This window comes from Cucurbita moschata, unplaced genomic scaffold (genome assembly GCF_002738365.1).
Source record: "Cucurbita moschata cultivar Rifu unplaced genomic scaffold, Cmos_1.0 Cmo_Scf00003, whole genome shotgun sequence".
Taxonomy (NCBI): Eukaryota; Viridiplantae; Streptophyta; class Magnoliopsida; order Cucurbitales; family Cucurbitaceae; genus Cucurbita; species Cucurbita moschata.
The window spans coordinates 2,697,060-2,709,064 of record NW_019268519.1 but is presented as its reverse complement, the minus strand read 5'-3'; the positions used below and the strand labels follow the sequence as shown (position 1 = coordinate 2,709,064).

General features: G+C 31.6%; 2 protein-coding genes across 2 annotated transcripts; both read right to left on the bottom strand.

The window, feature by feature from the left end:
- Nucleotides 1–391: 391 nt before the first annotated feature.
- On the bottom strand, nt 392–2,870 carry LOC111439342 (GTP-binding nuclear protein Ran-3-like). The gene is made up of 8 exons (XM_023077071.1): nt 2,785–2,870; nt 2,604–2,673; nt 2,034–2,090; nt 1,809–1,926; nt 1,364–1,453; nt 1,091–1,270; nt 919–996; nt 392–824 (listed from the first exon to the last, which is right to left on the bottom strand). The coding sequence occupies exons 1-8, from the start codon at nt 2,785–2,787 to the stop codon at nt 755–757; spliced, it is 666 nt and encodes a 221-aa protein (XP_022932839.1). The 5' UTR covers nt 2,788–2,870; the 3' UTR covers nt 392–754.
- Nucleotides 2,871–3,825: 955 nt separating this feature from the next.
- Nucleotides 3,826–6,406, bottom strand: LOC111439353 (GTP-binding nuclear protein Ran-3). Its single transcript, XM_023077073.1, has 8 exons — nt 6,287–6,406; nt 6,107–6,176; nt 5,413–5,469; nt 5,189–5,306; nt 4,766–4,855; nt 4,477–4,656; nt 4,307–4,384; nt 3,826–4,221 (listed from the first exon to the last, which is right to left on the bottom strand). The coding sequence occupies exons 1-8, from the start codon at nt 6,287–6,289 to the stop codon at nt 4,152–4,154; spliced, it is 666 nt and encodes a 221-aa protein (XP_022932841.1). The 5' UTR covers nt 6,290–6,406; the 3' UTR covers nt 3,826–4,151.
- Between the last annotated feature and the right edge of the window lie 5,599 nt (nt 6,407–12,005).

Below are 12,005 nucleotides of genomic sequence, written 5' to 3'. Positions count from 1 at the left end.
TCAGATTACCCGCAAAAGAACTCCAGAAATGCTAAACAGGTTGCGTTAAGAGTTTAATAAAACAGAGTAGCATTGAATAAAGTTGTTCATAGTAAGCTTTAATGGTGGCCATGTGCCTATTAATCGATACAAAACTCAGAGAGAAAACAACCTTCTACACCTTTTTTCTTTTCCTTTTTTGTTGCAATGAGAAAAAGAAAACCTTGATGTCTACGAAATTTTAGTCTATCCACAACACCTGTATTTGGCTTCTGTCGCTCTTAATAGGCACAACAGAAGATCAGCTAAAGAGATGAAAGAGAGCATCACCAGAAGATCAACCTCATTACTACTAAACAAATAAATATTAGAATGTAACAAAAATTATTAAATATTTCACTTAATAATATAATTTAGACGTTTCAATGGAGACTGATAACTTGATTCAATATTCTAGCCATCCCAAGAATGCAGAATATGGTTAAAGAAAGGAATTAAATCAACTCAAACCCAAATAATGTAACTTTCAGTCCACACGGTTACATTAATCGATACACAACTCGCTCACAGAAAACAAAATCATCAACACCAAATTCTTTCTTGTTCCGGGAAAACTTGACGTTTTCAACAAAACTCAAAATCTCTATCAATACCCACATCCAGCCCACCTATTGCCTCCTGTCAGTCAATCCTAGCAACAATTTCACTCGAGGGAAAATGAGAAAGTAAAGATATCTGGTAAAGAACAGCATCACCAGTTGATCAAACCACGTCTTTACTCAAATGCGTCATCGTCATCATCTGGCAGGGGTTGACTGGCAGCTGCAGCCAACTCCGCTTCATGCCTGCAAGAAAACAAGCCAAAATATATGGTGAATGTGGATATTACTCACACGAATGTCAATGGTTCATTGGTTATGAGTTGTGATAAGGTCTTACTGCTGCTGAACTGCTAAGTCAATTTGTACTTCTGGAGGAGCAAGGGCAGGAGATTCCACAAAGTGAATGTTAGCATCCCTACATGAAAGAACCACAAGAAAAGGAAACCACTTGTCATGAATGAACAAACATTTTAAAGATAATAGTAGAACAACCAGAATATTGAATTTACCCAGCTAACTTCCTGGCCAGGTACAAGAATGGTTTCTCAAAGTTGTAGTTACTCTTTGCAGATATTTCATAGTACTGTAAGTTTTTCTTCCTGTGGAATGTGACCTGCTTGGCCTTAACCTGCCTATTCTTCACATCAACCTTGTTTCCACAGAGAACAATTGGAATATTCTCACACACCCTGCAATTCAACAGAAAAATCGTTATTGTAAGTTTGCTCCAGAAGGGTGCCATGAAATGGAACAATTATGTACAAAAACAAACGTTAAGTCACCTGCAAAGATCACGGTGCCATGTAGGAACGTTTTTGTATGTCAATCTGGCAGTAACGTCAAACATGATGATCGCACATTGCCCATGGATGCTGCAATCATGTACACAAAAACATTAAATTAGAAATTTCGATGATGGGAGGAATGTTGATTCAGAAGTTCATGAGGGGAAATGGGAAAAATAAAACATCTAGCAATGCATCATCAGAAAACAGAAAATGCTCAGAGTAGTTCAAAAAACAAGATATCAAGATACATAAATGTATTAGATCTGGCGCACAGTAGAATATTCAAAATTCAGCAAGATTACAAAATGAACTATATTCAAGTTGTTATATAAGTTCCAATACAAGTTGGGAATAAATAGGAAAGACATATCCTCGGAAGATAAATAATTATAAAAACCCTAGAAATGAATTAAAGCTCTAGTTGTCAACTACAACTTACTAGTAACCATCACGCAAACCACCAAACTTCTCTTGCCCAGCAGTGTCCCAGCAGTAAAATCTAATTTTTCCACAGTTCGTGAAGAAGTCCAGTGGGTGCACCTCCACGCCAATAGTAGCTGGTTTCATTACAACGGAAGATTGAATACAGTAGAAAATAAAATATCTAGACAACACAATCAATAGAATAAACCATCAAATTGTAAACAAGATGGTAAATGCTTACGTTCATATTTCTTCTCAAACTCCCCAGTGACATGTCTCTTCACAAAAGTGGTCTTTCCTGGTCAAAGAATATGCACACAAGTCAATTAGGGACAAAATATTTCGGCATCAACAATCATTGAAAAGAACTCATCTTCCATCGCAATGTATGATTTCTTCTTATGTCTTTCTTCCTTCACTATTTCTTCTAATTTGTATGATACCGTTAAGATCTCATGAATACTAGACAAAGTGACAGTAATGTGCGAGTTGAGAGAACGAAAAGACAGACAAACAACACATGAAAAAAAAAAAATAAAACTGCCAAAAAAAAAAAGTGATTANTCCCCCCCCCCCCCCCCCCCCCCATCTCTCTCTATCTATTCTCTAATTCGCCTGCAGATCAATTGTTACTTCCTGACACTTCATCAGCTCACGAATTATAAACAAGCTTCTTTCGTTTCGCATCAATTTCAAACAATGGCCACTTTCCCTAATGCATCGCTTTAGTAACCATCTCTCACAATGTAATACATATAACAATACGTAAAAAACAACTATTGTAAAAGAAAAGCCAGGATGAATGATTTACCAGTGCCACCATCGCCAACAAGCACAAGCTTGAAGCTCGGATAATCAACGGTCTTCTGATTCGGCAAAGCCTACAAAATTCGCAAGAAAGTATAATTAACAAACTGAAATTAAAGATCGATGACTAAACCATCGAACTGAGGAAAGATCATCGCCCTGGAAGAAGAAGAAGAGAGACTCACCATTGAAGCGCTTGGAGAGTTCGGAAGCGAGAGAAATAAGAAATGAGCGGGTATCGGCGTTTTAGGTCTCACACCCGTTTGGGGTTTATAAGGTAAACCCCTACTGGCTTTGGAATGACGCTACTTTCTTGGCCGTTGGATTGTCAATCTATATCATCTGCACCGTCGCTTTTCCCTTTCTCGAAGGTACCTTCTAGAATTCTTTTTTTTTTTTTTTTTAAATATATATATTTATTTAATGAAACAACCGTAGATTTCAACTGGATACGAATTTAAAACTATCTGATATGGTTAGTTATACAATCTTTTAATCGTTTTTTTTTCTTTATTAAAAATTAATTTATATTCCTAAACATTTAAAACTTTAAATTAATGATAATATCAATTTAATACTTAGAATTAATAATAATTTTGTCTTTTCCAGGTAAATTTTATTTGATCATTACTTTAAATTTTTTTAAAATATCTCTAAATTTTAAAATAGGTCTAATAAGACATTATACATTTAATTATATCTACCAAATTTTTGACATATTCAACATTTTTTTAATTAATAGATTAATTTATTATAAAATTGAGTTTATTTTTAATAACACCTAAGGTAGTGCCAAATAGGTTAAATAACTTTTTTTAAATGTCAAATAAATTACCGACCAAACACAAAAACAAAACTCAACTTATTTCATATAAGATTGAAAGTTTAATGGCTTACCAAATATATGAAAACATATAAGATTATTATTTTTTAAATTTAAAACCAGCTCAAAATCACCTAAAAAAAATTATTTTCTCCCACATTTTAAAAATAAGAAAAATGCAGTAAATTGGCGTGTCTATTTTAATTTATTTATTATTGTTATTATTATTATTATTTGTAATTTACGTTAATTTTTGTATCTAAAGAAGTATTTTGGCATTGATAGGTTTAAATAAAAATGCTAACTCGAGTTCTAAGTTAATTCACTGTGAAATTTTAGTATTTTAATTGAAACCTAAAATCACCACTACTTCCCTTTTTTTTCTTTTAATTAAAACCTTATATAGTGTGCACAAACATAACAATTTCTGTGATGAAATCGAGCCCATGTCGTCCAAGTAAGTCCGATGGACGTTGTTCGATGGAGAAACGAAGGAAACAATTAACACAAATCAAATAGTGGAACCAACACTCGATATAGAAAAATTCTGCATAATCAGCAGCTTTCACCGGAGGGAGGCCATATGCCTTTCTATAGACAAAAACTCACCAACAGAAACCAACCCCAACCCCAACCCCTACCCCTACCCCTACACCACAATTTTTGTTTTCATAATCCTCGGAGAAAATAGATTTGCAAAGAGCATCATCACCAGATGATTCACCACTTTTACTCGAAAGCGTCGTCGTCGTCATCCGGAAGAGGTTGACTGGCAGCAGCTGCCAACTCAGCCTCATGCCTGCACAAAAACAAGCAGCATGTGAATGCCTCGAAAGAATGTGAATGGTTTCATTAGTCATAGACTGAGGATGAGAAAGTCTCACTGTTGCTGAACGGCCAAGTCAATTTGTACTTCCGGAGGAGCAAGAGCTGGAGACTCCACGAAATGAATGTTCGCATCCCTGTATCGCCATTACACAAGATAAGGAAGTCCATTTTTATGGAAGCTAACATATTAGAGAAAAATGTAATTCAAACAGGGAACTGGGGTTACCCAGCCAACTTCCTGGCCAAGTACAGGAATGGTTTTTCAAAGTTGTAGTTACTCTTTGCAGAAATTTCATAGTACTGTAGGTTTTTCTTCCTGTGGAACGTGACTTGCTTCGCCTTAACCTGCCTATTCTTCACATCGACCTTGTTTCCACAAAGAACAATGGGAATGTTCTCACATACCCTGCAAGTTAACATCTCATCAAATGATAAGCAACTTCTAGAAGGGTGTCATGACTATGTAACAATTCATTCATATGCAGGGAGTTGTGCACAAATAAATGTTAAATCACCTGCATAGATCACGGTGCCATGTAGGAACATTTTTGTATGTCAATCTGGCAGTAACGTCGAACATGATTATTGCACATTGCCCGTGGATGCTGCAACCATGGATAATGACATAGAATTAGGACTTACAATGATAGGAGGAAATTGAAATCAAAACAAAACTAATACCACATAATAGAAGACTCAAAGCGGACCAAAAGGCCATCAACAAAAAATAATCTAACAGATCAAATGTACAAGAGAATAATGAAAATTCAATAATATTACATGAAGAATATGATACAACTTAAGAGGGAAAATGATTATCGAAGGAGACTCCTTCCAAAAAATGAGGAAATTGTTCAACAGAGTATAGCTGGGAATCTAGAACTTGTGACCATATAAAAAACACCCGAAAGAATAAAAGGGCTAATTCTTTAACTTACTAGTAGCCATCCCGCAAACCACCAAACTTCTCCTGCCCAGCAGTGTCCCAGCAGTAAAATCTAATTTTTCCACAGTTTGTGAAGAAGTCCAATGGGTGCACCTCCACGCCAATGGTTGCTACGTTCATAAAAAACAATAGAAAGATGAGTTCATAACTATACAAGTTGTTTGTTTATTTTAAAGAAAACTCTTTCAATGGACAAAAAATTGCAAAAATACTTACGTTCGTATTTCTTTTCAAACTCCCCTGTGACATGTCTTTTCACAAATGTTGTTTTTCCTGAACAACAAAAGGTAACCAATTCAGTCATACTTGTAATTTCAAGTCCTATCAAGTATTGGAAGGATCCATCTTCATTGAAGATCCTATAAATAGAACCGATACTAGCAATTGATATCCACCTGAATTAAGGAGATCCGGTAATCTAATTCACTAGTCTCTTGATTTCTTTTTCTCTCCGTTTTTTCTATTAATGTGCAAGTTCCTGTTTTATCATCCTCGATCACGAGGTAATGTCATGGATTTTCAAGTTTGAATAGCAAACATGAAACAACGAAGAAGGACGATTTTCCTGTTTATATGATCTCAGAAGAGGTTTATGTGGGTTTTAATAATGCACTTCAAATAATGTATCTTGAATACCTTTCGAGTTTGGAGTACTAACTAAAATTTAAAACCCTAATAAATCATAGACAAGTTTTCTTCTCAGAACAAGAATCCAATCCCCAGGCTCAGGCAATCTTTATTCAAATCACATGCACTAACATAGTTTCGGATTCTAAGCTCTGTTCTTCTCACTCTAAGCACAAACTAGTACCACTACCTATAAAATATCACTTTTCTCCAAAATGCTATATTCCTATCAGCACAAGATATGATATATTTCTAAAAGGAATATTCAGAAAACAGAATATACCCGTGCCACCATCACCAACAATGACAAGCTTGAAACTCGGATAATCAACAGTCTGCTGGTTCGGCAAAGCCTAAGAAATTCACCACAAAATGTAAGCAACAAACAAAAATCAAAAGATATTAAGAAATGTAACCAGATCGAAAACAGATCATCAAAATGAGACTAAAAGAGACTACTCACCATTGGAATTTGGCGATTTAGGTTTAAAATAATTGTGAGTGGTGGAGAAGGAAGGTTTATAGGGTAAGCGACTACTGGCTTTGAACTGACGCTATTCTCTTGACCGTCGGATTCGCAGTCGGATCACACTCCACCGTTGCTTTTCTTCATTGAATCGAATCTTTTGAGTTTTTTGAATTTGAAAAGTGGTCTATTTTTCATATTAATTTTGAAATATACGACTAGAAAGAAGATTTAAGACATTCCTATATTCAGGCCCATTAAATACACAAGCCCAACGTAAGCCCATTGAATACACAAGCCCATATCTATTGTGGGCTTTTAGTGCAAATGGCGTGTTGGGCCGGTTCTCATATTACATATAAAAAGATAATTTACATAAATAAGCCTTTTTCCAAGTTATGGGATTCAAGAAGTAGGTGGCATAGTTCCAAGATCCAAACGACGCCGTTTAACGTTAGGAGGAGAGGAAAGGAAACAATTCAATGTCCCCTAAATGGCGTCATCATTCATTCATGATAATATCACCATCACCGCATAAGTGGGTCTCCCCTGTCGTCGACATCTTTTCAGAGGATTTTTGCAATGAAATGGGAAGTTGATAATAATCAAATTAATAAGAAAAATACCAAAATATTTTAAAATGTTTGTTTGTCAAACTTTAGACCATATATTATATTTTTATCATAAGAAAATGAAAATAAAATCAAACCCTAATGTTGATATAATGTGGGTTCAAGGCACTACTTAATTTACAATTAATACACAACAATTTCATATGAAAGGTGGCAATTTTATTTCCACTTATTATATTATATTAATATTATTTTAAATAGTTTGGACTACTTTTGTCCTTAACCTCTCATATTGCTTCTAAAAAGCTTAGGCATATAAACAAACATAGCCCACATATCATGTTCCAATGAATAGTGAGAATATGCATAGTTCATATTCAATTCAATTCGAATTTTATGGATTAAATTTCATATGAGGTTTAGTTCGTAATGGTATCTCGCAATTTAAAAGTCCATCTACATCTAAAGAATGAGTGTGTTCTCAAGTCATCGTAGAAACATAGATAGAGTCGGTAATAGGACGAACAGCAAAACTTTACGACAATTCTTTTGTACATGTTCACTTGTATCACATACATAACTGGTCTTTGAACTATGTAATAAAGTCACCCATAACATGGCTCTCTCAGTTAAGTTAATCCCACATCATGCTATCAAATGATATTGGAAGAAGAACTGAAAACGTGACGTAACAAAATGTACTGAAAGCGATTTCTTTTCCGTTCTTACGAATTTCCAGTTTCTAAACTCTATCATTCTTGCAAACTCTTGTACTAAAAATAATATAATTTTAATCCTAAAATAAAACTTTAAAATCTATGACCAATATGAACATAAAATATGCTACCGTTTTCAATCTCCTAGAATTAAAAAAATAAAAAGAGAGAGATTTAGGGTTTTTTGAGCTCCTCCATCGTCAATTTCTTACATATAATTAGAATCTAATTCCATATGGAAACCCAAAATCACTTCACGTTAGCCACTAGAATAAAGCAAATTAACACAAATAATTGAATGGCAGATATAGAAACCAAAATTTATAAATAAATAAAAAAAAATAAGCATATGATTAAAGATATATATTAAATTACAATCACATGTACCTTAGTATAAATAGACCTTACGTATAATTAATAATAAACTTTAGTGTTATTCAACAGACACGATTCTTTACATTATTTGCATTTCCTCACATAATTGATTTATTTAAATTGACAAAACAATACGTTTTTTGGGACCCATCAAATCAAAATGGGACATCAAAATCCTCATTAGTTTAAAAATGCGAAGAATTTGTAAATAATTAAACTACTCATAATTCAAAAAGTTAATAGTAGTAGTTGGTCGACCTCTAAATCATTTATTATTCAAAGGGTTTTGAAATATCGTTTCATGCTTGTTAACATTGACTAGATCTCGTCTCAAATTAAAATATTATATATTAATTTTTCTTACACGTTCCAAATTAATTATATTGGAAATAGTTTTTGAAAATATGATGAAAAATAAAGAAAATTCAACTGCGCTTAGATTAAAAAAATTTAATGGTACAACTTTTACTAGACTTTTCTAAAAAAAAAGGTGTAATAAATTTAATATAGATTATGATATGATGAAAACTGAAAAGAATAATTATATTATATTTCTTTTCTAAATATGAGACTCGTGTCATTATAATATAAGGCAGCCTCTAATGACTTAAATAAAAGAGTTTTGACGAATTGCAAAAATTTATTTAAAAGCCTAAAAATATGGGGTTTTATTTAGTAGGAGAAAATATGGCCAAATAATCATGAAAAAGTAATTAATTATCCAGAAATTTCCTCGAAATTGTCATTAATGAAAGACCCAAAAAAAAAAATAATAATAATTAAATTAAATGAGGAGAATTTGAAGGTTTGATAATTCATTAGATTTTTCCTTTTTTTCCCATTTACCTAATTTGAGTCCAACAAATCAGCCGACTGAATCAAAATTTTGAGTAGGTGAGTCGTTGACCCAAGCAACTTGAATAGAAATTGTTGACCCAAACAATTTGATTAGAGTTCACAACTCAACCCAATTCAACATCAATCACGAAAATTTTATAAATTTCGAATATCAAAATTTCACTAGTCATAACGTTTCATTAATATAAATTACAAATGTAAAATCTTTTCCAAAAAAAATATATATATATGGCAAAAATCTCTTTTCATAATTTACTATAAATTTGTTTAAAAAATTAGAGATTTTAATATATATACACATATAATTTAAGAATTAAACGGAGAATATTATCATATAATGAAATTCACAGACGTTATTATCTTAAACGTTAAATACTAAAAAAGTTGAGAAAAGGTTAAAAAAAAAAAAAGTGAAATTACGGGAATATTATTATACGCAACTTTTTTATTATTATTATTATTATTATTATTAATTTCCCCTTAAAATTAAATTCACAGACGTTATTATCTCCAAAAGGAATTTTAAAAGGATAAACACAAAGTCCTCTTTACATAGTTCTCGAATCATTTAGGCAGCACCTTTTTTGACATATTGAACTTCAACTTCATTTTAATTTGTGCTTCTTACCTTTCTTTTTTAGAATATTACATTCTACCCCCATAGTTTTAGAATCTTACATCACTAAGTACCTAGACAAAATTCATTTAAATTTTCGAATTCTTTTAAAAAATAAAATTATTTTAGTTCTTAAACTAGAATAAACAAAAATTTAGTAAGTTTCTACCCATTTGAATATAGCTCGACTCTGAAAATAATAAATATGAAATTTTAACTTTTTCAAAATTATATTGATTTCAATTTGTATTTGCGAGAGTAAGAGTTTGTTATGCGATCCAAAAACTCTAAAAACAAATTCTTCACGTTTTGCAATTTTAATGATTATTGAGAATTAAGAATGATCTCAATTCCTATTGAATCACGAGAAAGAATCTAATTTCATTTCAAAGGGAATAAAAGAAACAACCATGATGAGTTGGAAAGGAAGACTCCATGCACCTCCTTTTTACTAGTTTCAACTCTTATTATTATTTTTAAGGTTAATTATTCGATCTTTTATCTCATAAATTGATGAGTTTAAACAAAATATACAAACTTTTGTGGTGTCGTGTCATATAAGGTATTATATATATATATATATATATATTAAATCTACTAGGATGACTAAGAAAGACTTGAATAAATTGAAAGTCACTATCTATGCTAGTAAGTTGTTCATTATTTTCGGTAATTTTCCTACGATTCTTATGAGTGGAGCAAAGCATGCTAGAAATAATGTGACCATGTGGAAGGGGCGAACGAGAATGTTTGGAGCACATAGCTACTAAAATCTTAATTCAAATGTATAGCTACTAAAATCTTAATTCAAATTTTTAGCATGAATGATTATATCTATGCTGAATTTGTATTTATTCAGTCTCAAAATTTAAAGTATATATAATAAGACTTATAACTTTGAATTTTCTATATAATTAATTATTGATATATTTGAAGAAAAATTTAATTTAAAAAATTACACAACCAAATAATTATGAAATGAGACCAATTTTTTAAAAAATGGTAATAAAAAAACAACTAAAAGAAATTCTATAACGTTGGGCATTCCCATTGAAAAAAAGGACAGAGAATTGCGGAAGTGTATTTATACGGAAATGTTCGGTGTACGTTGACTTTACTTTTGGAAAGAAAATAATATTTTATTTTATGAATATTTATATATTTCTTATTTATTTCCTTTTGTAGTTTGATTAATGTTTAGTATTCTAAATACTCATGCGTATGAGACGACTAAAATATAACATTTTATAGTATTAAATACATTAGGAAATTCTAGATTGAAAGTTGAACCCCATAAATAAAAATGTCCAATTTGGATATATATTTTTATTATTATTATTGAATGAGATACCCATATTTATTAAAGATAATGTAAATAATAATAATAAACTGTAAAAAATTGTTTCCATTATTGATAAGAAGTCAAAGTGTATTTCATAGAAAAATACTATGGACTAAAAGGTCAAAATTCAAAGCATGGTTAAGAGAAAGTCAACCATGAATGGGAGTGGTAGGTTGAGCATGGGGGGTTTTGTGACTTCATCAACATTAATTCTTTATCAAATGTCACCAACTTTCACCCTGTCAATTATTTTAATTGGACCACTCTTCAAATTAAGTACTATGGTTCCCAAAATCGAGACATGATAATATGATTTTCACGTGACAATAATAGTAAAATATATAAGAAAAAATATATACCTACAAAAGAAAAGAGGAATTTGCACACAATGTGTGCCTACTATCACAGCATTTATGCTTAAATTAGTGTAAAGAATTTGAGCGTTAGGTAAAAAAAAGGAGTACATCAATAAACCAAAACCACAAATGAAACATTAAGAAAAATAAAGGAAATGAAATTTATTATCTATACCAATAAAATATTGTTGTATGGTTAGAGGAGATTTTTAGAGCAATTTTATGTTAGGTGGTCTCTTAAAAATCTGACTGTTAGCAAGATTTTAGCGTGAGAATTTTAGGATTTTGTGTTTGATAGAAGTTAAAATCGCCCATATAAGTAAAATTCTAACTCCAAAAGAATGTTGGAATCGAATCACCAAGTGTAGACAGAAAGGTAGATGTAGGAGAACTCGAGTAGCATTCAAAGTAAGTGTTGTATGAAAATGAATGGGTCTTTAGAGTATCTTAATTTTAAAATTTAAAAGTTTTTTTTTTCAAGAATAAAAGAATTTATTGCATTAAAAAATAATATATCTTGTAATTAAATCCGCTTCTGGAGATAACATTGGAATAATTGGTGGCACTGGAATGTGGTCGGCAAGAAATTGAAGGGTAATATTTGGAAATAATTAAAAATGCATTAAAAGGTAATTAATTAAATAATTATTGGAAGGAGAATTTAGACGGGAGTCCGGAATGACATTCCAATCCCCACAATAGCTTAACAATTAAGGTACGCATCCTGCTTTCAAGAAATTAAATGAAAGTACCGTTATAGACTACCCTGAGGTTAACAGTTTACCCTGTTTAATATACGATAAGATATACATCTAACCATGGCAAAATGGTAATTTCATTATATCCCTACACACACAAAAGAAAAAAAAAAAAAAAAAAAA